Genomic DNA, 14,165 nt, shown 5'->3' with positions numbered 1-14,165 from the left:
CCCAAGACCCCTCAGTGCTTGGGGATCCACCACCTAAGAAGTATCCTGCACGCCCGAGTCAGTGGTGGGATCCTCTCACTCGTCCCTTACTTCCACCAACTGTCCCCAGAAATATCCCTATCCATCCATACTACTAGCATGTGCTTCTCCAGAGGGGAAGCATTCCAAGGGTGTGGTAGGGTGCAATGGAATACAGTTGCATAGAAGAGTGAGAAAGCCACCAGGTCTGCTCTGCGCCCCTTCCCCCTCCAGCCACCAATATAACCTGATTATGTCCTCCCTCCCATTTTGTACTTCTGTTTCTCCAACAATCCAGTGACATTTCCCTTTAGAAGTGGATGGAGGGGAGTTTCACTTCGGGTTTGGCATTAGTAACGTCCCTCCCCAACTCTAACCCCTCTGACACACTGCTGCCAGGGTAATCTCCCAAAGCACAGTGTTGTTTACACCGTTAAATACAAACTTATTATCCTGGTTTCCAGCTTCTCTCGCACAGTTCCTTTCCATACACCCTAAGACCTGGTCAACCTGGGTAACCGCTGTTTACAGTCACTAGTAAACTTCTTAATTCCACACCTTTGCTCAGTGGGCTCCCCCGACCCCTGAAAGCCCAATCTTCTGTCAACACCTGATCTTTCAAAGTCCATCTCAAAGGACACACCTCCTTGGGACCTTTCCAGACTTCCCAGTGGAAGGCTTTCTCCCTCCTCTGAAAACTGTTACGAACACAGGCACTCTGAGCACCTACCATGTACCAGCTCCTGTGCTGGTCACTGGAAACACAGTAACAGAAAAGACATAATCCCTGCCCTCATGAAGCTCCCAGTGAGGGGTTGAGATCAAATCTCAGGTCTGCCCGTTGGTGACCTTGGACAAGATACCTAACCCCTTTGAACCTCTAATCCGAAAGACAATCCTCCCTCAAGTGTTGCTCTGAGGATCAATTATCTGGAAGCTATTTTAGGTGTTGACACTGTTTTAACAATCCTTTGGGGGCCCCTCTTCTCTTCCTCCACATTTTCTTCCTATCATTTGGGCTCTTGTCTATCTCCTTTCTAGTGTTCAAGCTCCCTGGGGGCAGGGACTGGCTCCTTCATCCTGGGGGGGCTTGTTCAGGGCTCCAAACACAGTGGGATAGGATGGGCCCATCTCCCACCCCAATTCCTCACCAGGGCTCCATATTCCTATCTACAGAGCATCACAAGACTCTGCCCCCCGAACGCTTCTGGACCCTGGGTAGGAAACTCAGCCACTCTGGTTCTTCTCCCCACACGTGGGGAGAGGGCCTGGAGCTGAGTCCTGAGCTGTGTGGCCCCTCAGGGCTGCCTCCCTAACCCTTGCAGCACCCCCACAGGCAGGGTGGCCATGAGCAGTTTACCAATCTCCTCAAGTTTCAGCTTCATCATTTGTAAAATAGAGATGATGGCGATAACAGCACTAACTTCAGCACTGTGGAATTTAGTGAAGGAAATTCCAGTCAAAGTGCTTAGCACACAGAAAACACAATAAATGGTGACCATTATTGCTAGTAGTCATGTTGATTGAGGAGAATAAGAGGGGTATCACAGCTCTGCCTATAATATTCCATGTGATGCCTCTTGTTTTTTTCATCTGTGCAATGAGAGGTGGACTAGATAACCTCTAAGGCTTCTCCCATCTCCATTCTCTGTGGTTCGTCACCCACCACTTCCAAGAATAGGACCCTGGTGAGGAGCCTCCATGGTGGAGGTGTCTTTCCAGTATAGCCTGCCACCTTCTGGCTGCATGGGTTCACTGCAGTTGGCAACTAAGGCTGGGTTTTCTTCCTGCATCAAAGTCCATCCTTTTCTCCAGGTGGAGCCAATTTCAGCCTGAGGAGCTTGGGAGTAACAGGGAAAAGTATTATGAAGCAAGGCGAAGGAGAGTAAATGCTCTGTGAATTCCATTTGTTGAGATGCTAATAGACGAAGAGAGCTGAGGGCCCAGAAGCTGAGAGCTCTGAAAGGCTGGGTGAGGGGAAGGGGATGAGAGAGATGCAAGACTATCGGGCCTTACCTGGGGAAGGGCAGAGTTAAGGTGGCACTGGAGCTGGTCTCGCTCATGCAGGGCATCCTGGAGCCGGCTCTGTGTCGCCGCCAAAGTCTCCTGATTCTCCCGAAGGGACTCTAGCAACTTCTCCCGCTCATCCAGCATGTTCACCATCAGCTGCTCAAAGTTGGCATCAGCATCCGTTCCATGGGGAGACCCCAGGGGGTCCCCCTCGTTGATTGTGGGCATCACTTCACACATGGTGGGGGTGGGCAGGGCCTTCTCAGTGTCAGGGCACAGGGGAGGGTTTCACAGGGTTGGCACCTCCAGGGCGACCCGTGTAGGGGTCTCAGAGCAGGCAGTACCAGGTGAGTGAACAGATGGGCAGGGGCTTCTCCCATGGCATCAGTTGCTCTCGGTCTGAAAGGGGACTGGTGCCCAGAGTGCCCCTGTGAAATGGAGTGAGAGGGCCTGGTTTAACCTCTCAGCGCTGGGGCTGGGTGCCCTATGTCCCCAGGCAAGCAGGCAGCAGCTGAGTGTGGCCATGACAGGCAGGGAGAGCAGGGCTGGAAGAGGGCCCTTTCCTTAGACTGAGCACTGGAGCCTGGCAGAGTCCCAGCTGGGTCCAGCAACAACCATCGTTTCCGGAGGGCAGTGATCTGTTGGAGAAGAGACTGCTGTGAGAAACAGCTGAGCAGAGAAGGGCATCCAGGAGGTGGGTGAGGAGAGAGGAGGCAGGAACGTGGACCAGAACGTGGGGAAAGAGGGTGAAGAGTTGGCGCATGCCCCTTCTCCAGGCTTACTCACTCAGATGGTGCCTTCCTTAGTTCTCCCAAGAAATGCACATGCCCACTGCTGTAGCCTCTGTCACCAGCTTCCCCCACCCACAGCTGTCAGAAGTGCAGCCGCAGTGGAGTGGTTCCCCCTCCCACGTGGCTTGCTGGCCAAATATAGAAATAATTCAGTAAGCGGCAAGGGAGCAGCCGGAAGGCTGCCCAGAGTCCTCCCGAGACCTGGGGCTGTGAGAGTGGGAGGAGAGGAAATAGGGTCCCTGCCCCACCCCATAGGTTTCTCCCCCACATTCAGGCCAAGGCAAGCACAGAACGGGTTAAAGGGCTTTTAGTGGGTGTGAGTCCCATACAGGATGGACTACTGGGCTCATAGGAAACAGGGACAGAGTACCTCCTACCCTGACCACTGGCACAACATGGCTCCTTGAAAAGGCACAGGCTGGACACTGGGGCAGGCAGACAGCCCTGACCTGCTCCATGCCCATCATTCAGGGAGGAGGCTCTGGCTCAAGCCATCCCCTACTCCTGAAACCTGGCAGACAGCAGGCTTCCATTCTGAACTCATGGCCTACCACCTCTGGGTTGGAGCAGAGACGAATGATGTAAAGGATTCATGTTGGTAGGTGGGGGAGATGTTACTCTCCTAGGGCAGGGCTTCCATGTGGGGCCCCTGCTCGTGTCTGGGAATCTTCTCCCTCCATGTAACTTCCCAATGCTGGCACTGTCAGAAAGTCACCAGCTAGGGTGGTTAGCATGTTGACAGCCTGGCAGTAACGCCTTGAGCCTGGCACCGGGAAGTCCAGTGGTCAGAGCAAAGGAAGGTGAACCGAGGAAGGCAGCATGCAGCTAGGGATTTCTGCCTGCCATCAGCTTCCAACCTCCCTGCTCACTGCTGGAAGGCCACCACCTTAATCAGTTTTCAGAGGGAGCTGTCTTCAGAGCTCCTGTTTTATGAGAGATGGGATGTGAGACACCCAGCACAGTAATGGGCACTCAGAGAAGCCCCGTAAATGCTGCTTTCCTTCCTTCCCTACCCCATCCCCATTTGGGCGACACAGAGACAGCTTCCTGTTCACCCCTCAGGTAGCAGACTGGGGAATAGGCAGACTGGGAGGGTCAGGGAGAGGACAGGCGGCATTTGGACCCAGTATGAGGTGAAATGTCAGACACAGGGAACCTCTGGCCTGTGGCAGGATTGAACCTAGCAGGGGAACCAAAAACGGGCCGTGTCTCTTCTACCTGAACCCCCCTGTCATCCCCTTATCCCCTCCCCCAGAAACGGGGGATAGCCAAGGTGAGGCTGGGGAGGAACTTGGGCATGGATAAGATAAAAGTTAGAGTGCCAGCTTGAGAACTCCCAAGCTCATACCCACAGCCATTCCCAGAGGGCCCAGTAGTTCAGGCAGCATGTGGGCGTGCCCACACAGGCACACAGGGAGACACAGGAACTTGGAGACTTAGGACATACACATGTTCCCAGACACAAAAACTGGATACACACTCTGATCCAGGGATCCATTCCCCAAGCCGGACAGCCACCATAAAGGGCAGGGTTCCAAGAGGTGAAAAGTAGCACCTTGGTCTGCAGCCTACCTTACACCAATATCGCTGCCCCACAGAGCAGCTGGGAGCAGGTAGGAGGGGCTGCTACCCCAGTCTTGCCAGAGGTGCCATCTCACTAATGCTAATAACAGCAAGTCTTCTGATTCTCCAACCCACTTCACCCTAAAGCTCCAATCTGTGAGGTTTAAAGGCCACACTGGCCCCCCATACCTCTCCAAGCTCATCAACAGCCAGGCCCTCATCCCTTCCCACTCCCCTACCCCCATCCCAAGAAGAAATGAGAAGCAGAAAAGAAGGCCAGTCTGGGGAAGGGGCCCCCTATGGCAGAGGCTGTCTTTTGGAGAAGAGTATAGTGTGCTCAGGAGCTCAGGGACTCAGTCCAACAGATCTCCAGGCAGCCTGCAGTGTAATATAGAGGAAGGAGCCCAGAGCGGGGACTCTGGAGACCTGAGCTGCGGTTCTGCCAGACCAGCTGAGTGATCTTGGGCTTGTCATGACCTACTAAGGCCTCTACTGTAAGAACCCACAGCCCTTATTTAGTCCACCTCAGAGGGATGAGATCATGGATAAAGAGTTTGGAGAAGCACCCCACAATTGTAGGGGAGTATGAATTACCTTAGTAGTGGGCAAAGGCGGGCCTGTGGGTGGGTTTTGCCTCTCACTGTTGTGGCCTCTCCCGTTGCAGAGCACAGGCTCTGGACGCGCAGGCTCAGCGGCCATGGCTCACGGGCCCAGCTGCTCCGCAGCATGTGGGATCTTCCTGGACCGGGGCAAGAACCCGTGTCCCCTGCATCGGCAGGCGGACTCTCAACCACTGCGCCACCAGGGAAGCCCTGTGGGTGGGTTTTTTATGACTCCTTATGGGAAAGGGGTTGGGAAGTTCTCAGGAAGGAAACATAGGACCTCAGGCTGCCCACAGTGATGTGCTGGCCATTTGGACTGACTTGGCCTCCTCAAATCCTCCTAGTCATTCTGGTAACTGAGAAGCTGGCTTCAGTGCCATCAGCCCTTTCCCAGCCTCCTTCCAAACCGAGAGCCAGGTAGCGACTCCACTTACCCTAGTGAACTGGCATCATGTAGAGCAGGTTGAAGATGAGCCCAGAGATGTATGCCAGACAGATGCCCCTGAGATGACTGTCCAGGACTTCCTCTCCCCACAAACTGCACAAGCATGGTGAGCAGAAGGGAGCTTGAAGACAGCCACATCAGGACGCCTGGCTTTTCCTGGTTCCATGGCCATCTTTAAATAGCGCAATTATCATCTCAGCCTAACACAAGCCGCCTCAACTCCTGCATAATTTCTAAGTAACACTCACAAGTCCTGATTCAGAGACGAAAGCTACCAGCCCCCAAAGCAAACATATGTGAGGGGTTTTGCCAGGTGAGGAGTGTGGGCAGGCTGTGACACAACAGAGAAGGGCTCCAGACTGAGCTGATGTGTGTGTGAGGAGGGAGGGGTCAGATGAAAACCAGGCCTCTGGGCTTTTAAACACAGAAGAGGCAGACTCTGAGGCCTCTTTGGCTCCCCCCAAATCACCCCCATCTTTTCCTAACAAACAGGAGGGATGGGCACTTGGGTCTGATGCTCTAGCTGGCCACATGCACACACAGACAGGCTGGCTCCCCACTGCCCTGCCAGATGGCAGGCCCCACCATGGTGAGACAGCTCAGCAAAGGCAAAGCTACCAGCTCCCATAGAAGCCAAAGGGCCAGGGCAAAGCTTCCAGGAGCTGTGCTCAAGTCTAAGTGGGCCATGAGCCACACAAAGAGGGCGCTTCAAGGTAAAGAGGTAAGAGAGGAAGGTCAGATACCCACCCAAAAGGGTGAAGACCTGAGGAAATGGGGAGGGAAGTGGTCATCTAGGAAAATAATAACAATTATAATAGCAACTATGATTTATTCAATATTTACCATGTGCCAGACACTGTGTTGTCAGTGGACATATATTAACTTACTTTAATCCTCACAAGTCCTTGCAAGGAAGACACAATTCTTCTTCTCATTTCACAGATGTGAGAATTGGGACTTAAGTCATGTAATCAAGTCTATTACAGCTAGTAAGAGGAAGAGCTAGGATTCAAGTCCAGTCTGTCTGACTCCAAAGAGGGGTAGGGGATGGAGGAAGAGGGAGTGGACATGACTCCTTCTGGCATCGTGTTTCTTCCAAGAGGCCAAGGCACTTGGGCCCTGGCCCTTGTCGCCTTCATCCAGGGAGATGGCAGCCTAGGGATAGCTCACCTCGGGCCTCCTCCACTGATCCTCCTCTAGCTTGAGCGAAGGCCTCTGTGTAGCAGGCCTCATGGTCATGAGGAGTCACTTCCCCACTGGAAGTGACCTGTCTCCAAAGCCTCATCTACCACCTACCCAATTCTCTCCCTCTACCGCCTAGCTGGCTCCATACTGAGTTGTAAGGAGACTGCCTGAGTTCCCCATACCATACCACATTCCCACAGGAGCTACAGAAACACATTCTTCTGAGCCCTCAGCCCCACTCACCCTGTGGCGTTTTCAGATACCATCCTCCCAGTAGCATGAAGTCTCACTCCCCACCTCTCTTTTCCTCTAATCGAGAAGCTTCTCCTCCTCCCTTGTTCCTCTCCCTATCCAGCTCAACATCCCAAGAAGATTTGCCCTCACTCATCCTCTTCTCCAAAGCCCAGTCAAGCCCTCTCTCCCCTGCTACTCCCTAGCTCTGCCCACTGTCATGCTCTCAGAGCCCACCTATTGCTCATGAGCTTCTAGCACCTCACCTGGCCTGCCTCAGTCTTCCTTTCCATGTTAGTCTAAGGAACTCCTGATCACCCTTCTAAGCTCATCTTAAATACCACTTTCTCCAAGGAGCCTTTTCTGATTCCCCCCCATACATAAGATTGGCTGTTCCACTGACCCAGCACAGCCTTTCCCTCTGTTTGTGCAACATAGACTCATCTGAAGACTCTAAGGTAAGAACCATAACCTAATTATCTTTAGATGCTCCAACACTTACCACGGTCCTGACATACAAGGAGCTGAATGGATACATGTGACAGAGTCATTCTGCGAAGTGCATCTCTAACCAACTTTAAAGAAGGGGAACTCTAAAATAGAAAAAACTGACTCAAGGCCTGGGAATAGGTTCATTTGTCTTCCCCTCTGAAAAATTAAAGCTTCTTTACAGCAAGATGGAGGCCACTCCTGCCTCGAAAGGAAGACTCTGGAGCAGGTTGATGGGCTGGCTCCTCCACTGACATGTGACTCTGGAAAGACACCTAATCTCTCTGAGCCTCCGTTCTTCATCTGTGAAATGGAGATGACAATAATATTCACCTCACATAGCTGATGTGAGGATTACTAGAGTTAACATATGCAAAGTGTTGACATCCATGTCCAGCAAACACTCAGTAAGTGTTAACTCTTAGCACCCCAGGCTCCTGAAGCACCTCAAGGCTGGGCCCACTCCAATTACAATAAGAAAACTAAAAATCTATATTAGCTACAGGAAGCCTTCCAAGAGAAAAACACTCTTGGAAAAGCTTTATTGACAGTTTCTCACTGCTGGCCACAAATCACTTCTAAATCATCCAGTTCCCTGGGCCCCTAAAAGGCCAGCAGTTAGACTTTCTCTGGGCATCAGGTTCCCAAATCTGGAAAATGAAGGTTGTAACACACAACACGATACAGTGATCTTACAGGGTGTCATGAGGGTCAAAGGAGTTAAGAGACATGAAACTGTTCTGAAAAGTATAAAATGCTACCCAAACACAGGTTAGCACTGACTGCCAGCCCAGATACTCAACTTCCGAACATCGGTGCATTCTGTTGATTCAGGAAGAGGCCTCTCTATCTGACAGGTTCCTCTGGGCCCGTATCTGTGAAGCCCATCCCTCCAGCTGCTTCCCAGGAGTTAGTTATGAACCACCTCTTGCTAAGACATGGCCTATCATTTGGGTAAGCAAACAACTTTCTGTCCAAACCAGGATAGTGAATGGAAGCACTGTTAACAACCACACCAGGGCACAGATATAAACTGCAGCTGCCCCGGGCATGCCTAGCCGTATGGTTACTCTCATTCTCACCACCCCAGGAGGACTAATGTCAAAGGCTAGTGGGGAAAGGAGGACTGCAAGTCTCTGTGCACCTCCAAAATAGTTCCGCTTCAAAATTACAGCCATCACAACTACATCTTTAAATTAAGCCAGGGATTTGCAAACTGGGCTTTATGATAGAGTACCTTTGGGGCAGCCCGGGACGAAAAAAGGGGAAAGAGGTGAGACAGACACAAAGGGCTCTGAACTCTCTTTCCTTTCTTTAATCTCATCAACTCCAAGTCTGTCAATTTTACTGGACATGTGATTAAGGTTTCATTTGTATAAAAGGGTTCCAGGCCTAAAAGAGGTTAGAAGATCCCTGGAAAGTATTGTCTACAGAGACCTCTGCTAAAATAGATACATGTTCTCTCAGAGAGGCAGCACATCAATGCAACAGAGAAAAAAACCTGGGAAGGCTACACAGGTGACACTGGGGGCCCACATTCTAAATGTCTAGTAGAGATAATTTATTTACAAAAGCTAAGATAGGCAGGACCTGGCTTTCGCTGAACTTACATCATTAAGTACAGTAACCCTAACCATCTTCTGCTAATCAGAGCCATTGATTAACACTTATAGATGTCCTCAAATAATGTTTGCAAAAGAAGAAACAAAGTAATAAATGTCATTTATTTGGAGGATAAAAATCTTTCAAACTAGAGGTCTGTGTGGGACAAATCTGGGTCCTCTGGTGTTCACAAAAAACTGCTCAGAGGTTTCTGCGTTTGTAGGTCAGCCCATCAGATTAGAGAGCTGTCACATAGCAGAAAACAGAACTGCTCAGGGGTAATCAGGAACACCAGAAGGGAGTGCTGCCAGGTGCTGGGGTGTGAAAGGTCTAGAGTACACAGAACTACCCAGAGACATATAGGCACCACAAAAAGTGTGTATGTGTATGTGGTCACAAAAGTATGGGGGCTATATGTGGTTATGACACAGAGAGAACGTGGGGGAAGGCATGTATATTCACACAACAGAGTGTGTAAGTGCATAGTCATGAGAATTTGTGGCGTAAATGTGTAATCATGAAAGAGAAGCATGTGTGTGTGTGTGTGTGTGTGTGTGTGTGTAAGAGTATGGTCATGAGAATGGGGTCCTGAGCGCATGTGCATGAGAGAGCATGAGTATGTATAACGGTGAGATTGTGTGTGGATGTGTGTGGTCATAAGTGTATGACAGGGCTCATGATGGTATACGACTGTGGTCGTGAGAATGCATGTGTGTGTGCAGTCATAAGAATGCATCTGGGAGTCATGAAATCCTGTATGTTCATAAGAGCTCATGGGTGCCGTGAGAGCTTTGTGTGTGTGCATGATCATGAAAGCGTATCACTGGTCATGAAAGAGTGTAAGTGTATATGTGGTCTTGAATTTCTGTGGGAATGTATGAGAGGGAAAGGAGGGAAGGATGAGGATAATAATGAAGGAATGAAAATTCCACTTGTTCCATGTGCTCTGTCCCAAACAAGGGCCAAAATTTTGGGGTACTCCACAACTGGCCTAGTGTGAGCTGAGGTCAAGGAACTGGGCCGAGCCCACCCTTCTACTTACCACCATCCATCAGAGCTCTACTGCCCAATCTCCCGAGCCCAGGGCTCCGTGTGCATTAGAGATGGCAGTGGTCACCCCCTAAGTCTCCCAGAATGCTCACTCTTCATGGAACAGTCAACGTCAAGCTCCTGACCTGGCTGCACTTCCCAGGCCCTCCTCTCAGCAGCTATCCTCTAAGCCAGCGGTCCACAACCTTTTTGGCACCAGGGACTGGTTTCGTAGAAGACAATTTTTCCACGGACGGAGTTGGCGGGGGCATTGTTCAGGTGGTAATGTGAGAGATGGGGAGCGATGGGAAGCGGCAGATGAAGGTTCGCTCGCTGGCCCGCCACTCACCTCCTGCTGTGCTGCCTGGTTCCTAACAGGCCTTGGCCTGGTACCTGTCTGCGGCCTGGGGGTTGGGGACCCCTGCTCTAAGCCAAACACAGGAAAATCCTCTTTTGTAGTAGCTGTCAAGAACCTCTATCATCCAGTGCCGACCCCCACCCCTGCCCATACTTGGAACTGCAGATTCCGGCTTGAAAGGTTTTCTGAAGTCATGCAGGCCAACCTCCCACCCTGGGAGGGAGCTCCTTCCACAACATCCCTGACAGTTCAGTCTTTACTTGATTATCCTTCAGGAATAAGGAGCTCACAGCTAAATGAGGAATCCCTCATTGTCCTAAGGAAGTTTTTCTTAAATTAAATGGAAACCTATCTCTCCTTTAAAATGACAGTTATCTATCTGAAGACAGTGGCCATGAAGTCACATCAGACATGCATTTAATTTATGAGAATAAATAAAATTCCACTGACTGGGCAAAGTGAGCAATAAAGGCCTCTAAATGCAAACCAGCTATTTCATCTGACACTTAACTACAAAATTATACTTGTACTTAAATACTCTTTTAAATCATTGTATACATTATGTATTTTTATAATTACTATATAATATATACTATATCTGTACATTAGTATTATTATTCAGAGTTATAAACCTAAACCACATACCATGGCTTTATGGGAGATTTAGGAATTTTCACTTCACTGCCTATAGAATCTAATTCCCCCACTGATGTAATACCACTGTATTGGGTCCCCAGAGGATCCTCTGCTCCTGGTTAAATATTTGTAGTTGCAAGGAGGTTTCATTGAACCCAGAGGATCTGAAGACAGATCTCTTTAATTCAATCCAACGATTACTGTCAGTAGACTTCCTATGCTGTAGTAGATTACTTACTTAGCTAGGAATTGTTATGGATACAAAAGGCAAGTAAGATACAATCTTTACCCTTAACAAGTTCACAGTCTACCTGAAAGAACTTAAGATATACAAGTAATCATTTGGGAGCAATACGGAGTAGCATGTGATCAAAGATTCAGTCTCTGGCACAGCCTGGGGGTCAGCACTGAGCACCACTTGGAGTATGACCAACTGAATTAACTGGTGATAGTTTCTCCTCCAGCTCTTTGAGGATGAAGCAACCCCAGCCAAGGCCTCTCAGCCCCTGACTGACAGGCAAGAAGCGGCTCTGGATTAGAACTGACTTCACCTGGGGGAACAGAAGACACTCGAGGGAGGCGGGGGGCTGCAGCTCCCAATGCTCTCCGAAAGCAGAGCAATGAGCTGGGCAGCAATCATGCTTCTTGTGTGACTGGTGAGCCAGCGGCCAGGAGATAAGAGGGGAGTCCTCAGGCTCTGCCAGCCCTGGAGTTTCATACCATCCTGGCTTAGAGCTCCTTCCCCCACTGCTATTTCCCCATGACATTCTCAGGTCCTAACAGGCCACTCCCAATTCAGAAAAGGTCCCCTAGAAACACCCCCTCTCAGAGTTCGCCCAGCACCAGCACCTCTGAGTACTCTTTACTCTGCTGGCCATCCCAAGTGCCACACTCCTGTGAGCCAGCACCACACGCCCTCCAGAGCTAATTATAGCTCAGTGAGCAAGCAGGCCAGGGGGGGATGTATGGTGACTTCATGTGGCTGCAGTACACACTCACCCCTCCCTCTGACCCCACTCCCTCCCCTCCATTTCTCCCAATTCCCTACCTGGGACTTAGACTCTGAGGCAGCTTTCACTCAGTCCTCCTTGCTCCATACCAACTCCTCCTCTCCAGTACACACACACCACACACAACTCCATACCACTCAGAAACCGCACGTTGTTTCTATGTCAACCCATCCAAGGGCCTAAAGCCCCAGAGTAGAGTATCCCTGGCATAGAAAGACCTCAGCTATCTCCCCCATATCCTAAAGTCCCATTGGCCCCCACCTCCCTGGCCCTGCTCCTCTCCCTAGCTCTTACCCTGCTATCCTCAGAGGCTCTCTCTGAAAGGATCCACAAGCAATCCCTGACAGCTCTTTCAGCTCTAAGATTTCAGCAATCTCCTAGAAAGGAGACCCAGCAGCCTGTCTGCCTGCCCTGCCCTGCCCCTCCAATCTCTCCTTAGCACCCAGCTGCCAGACCTTCCTTATACATGCCACAGTTCCGGCATCATGACGTGCTCAGCTGCACATGCCCAGATACCACTGGACGAGATTTCCCTTTCACATCCCCCCACCCCTACTCTTCTATCTTCCAGAGATGGTGTCTCCCATTGTGCTGGGTGTCTATTGCATTCTTGGCCCCCGATAACCATTGTGCCATTCATTGCTTCATTTTTATCTTGAGATACCTTTTATCCCAGGCAGCCTCCTCACACCTCAGGACAAAGTCCTAGAAAATAGCCAAAGGAAATCATTCAAACTGTTCCTTTTGCTAAGGTAGTTTTCCTTGGGACTCCCTGCTAATTAATAGTGGTAGGGGGCGGATAGGTTGGAATCCAGTTCAGACAGTTATTTGAAAGGATGTGGACAGGGCTCTGGCTTTTTCTTATCCAATAGCAATGTAACAAAATTGGGGCTGGTGGAGGGCGGGGAGCAGGGGCTGGCGGTGTGCAGAGCTGTTAACAGTGTCTACTGTGTGTACCTTTCAGGTGCTCCATAGCCCTAAATTGCCTTCAGAAGACTTAGCACCTAGGATGGTGTCTGGCATTATAGTAGGTGCCCAATTAACATTTGTTGGATGTCAAACAAAGTACTAGGTACCAGTTCCAACGGCGAAGACTGGGGGAAGAACCTGAAACGTGGCTACTGGAGGAGCCCCTTAAGCTCCCGCCAGGAGGGGATCTCCATGCTAAGCAGAGTCTCCTCCTTAACCACTTGCTCACCACATAGGACAGCAGCCCCAATTCCCCCACCCCTCTACCAGCATACCTCTCCTCAAAGGTGACTTTAGCACCTGGTGGCACCTTGTCCTCAATCCCTCCTCCTCAAAACAAAAAACCCAGCCACACCTCGTTTCCAAGTCTTTCAACCGGACCTCTCTCTTCCCACCCACCACCAAACTGTACGGGGAAAACATCCCTACTGCGTGGTCGAAAGTCAGTTCCCCAATCCCACCCTCCCAGCTCAGGAATCTGTATTCCAGCACTCTTTTATGGTTGCGCCCACACTCAACCCCACCTTCACCAGACCTCGGATTGGCCGCTCCTTCCACCCCACCGCCCTGGCACTGCAGAGATGGGGGCATCTCTGGCACAGCCTGAGACTGGCAGTTCGAGGAATGGAGAGCTAGCAATATTAAGAACGGGTGATATGAGCAACGTGGGAAGGAATAAGACCCCCGGGAAGAGCGAAGACCTCAGTACCTCTTGTGCCAAAGGAGCGGAGATGGCCCAGGCTCTTCTTCTCTGACTCTCCTGGAGGGGAAATGGGGGCGCAGTCCATCCAGTTTCCACCGGGAGAGTTGCCAACTCAGCCCCCCCGCCCCAAGCTGATGGAGCTGAAGGCGAACTCCATGCCCTCCCCGCAAATCGGGCATCGTCCCCCCATTCTCACCTCCAAGGGCACAGGGCACTACAAAGGCTGGTGAGGGGCGGCAGAAGAAGCAGTAGCGAAGTCTAAAGGAGACGACACATTTGAGTAAAAAGGTGCTGTTTCCCCAGAACCGCTACACTGAGACGCCCTCCCCAAACTGTGAGGGGAGCTGAAAGTGGGAAAAAGAGGCATCCTTCCCCAACCCGGGCTCTGGACGCTCACCTGCCTGCAATCACTGAAGGCCGGGCAGCTCGTATCCGAGCAAGAAGCCACCCCGGACCCCGGGAGCCCGACGCGTCCTAGGGAGCCGAGCAGGCGCGAACGTAGCTGCAGCCTCCACCAGCGCCGT

General features: G+C 51.0%; 1 protein-coding gene across 2 annotated transcripts in view; it reads right to left on the bottom strand.

Moving 5' to 3' along the window:
• The window catches only part of PPFIA4 (PTPRF interacting protein alpha 4), a 48,060-nt gene extending 33,895 nt beyond the window's left edge, over window positions 1-14,165 (bottom strand). For both annotated transcript variants that reach the window (XM_060128935.1, XM_060128943.1), the window contains exons 1-2: window positions 14,039-14,165; window positions 2,035-2,666 (exon numbers count right to left, since the gene is read on the bottom strand). In XM_060128935.1, the coding sequence (XP_059984918.1) occupies window positions 2,035-2,268 (234 nt within the window). In that variant the 5' untranslated portion in view covers window positions 2,269-2,666; window positions 14,039-14,165. The remainder of the gene's footprint in view (window positions 1-2,034; window positions 2,667-14,038) is intronic.

The sequence above is a fragment of the Lagenorhynchus albirostris genome, chromosome 2 (genome assembly GCF_949774975.1).
Source record: "Lagenorhynchus albirostris chromosome 2, mLagAlb1.1, whole genome shotgun sequence".
In the NCBI taxonomy this organism is placed as follows: Eukaryota; Metazoa; Chordata; class Mammalia; order Artiodactyla; family Delphinidae; genus Lagenorhynchus; species Lagenorhynchus albirostris.
The sequence above is the reverse complement of the archived record's forward strand: the minus strand, read 5'-3'. Positions and strand labels throughout refer to the sequence as shown.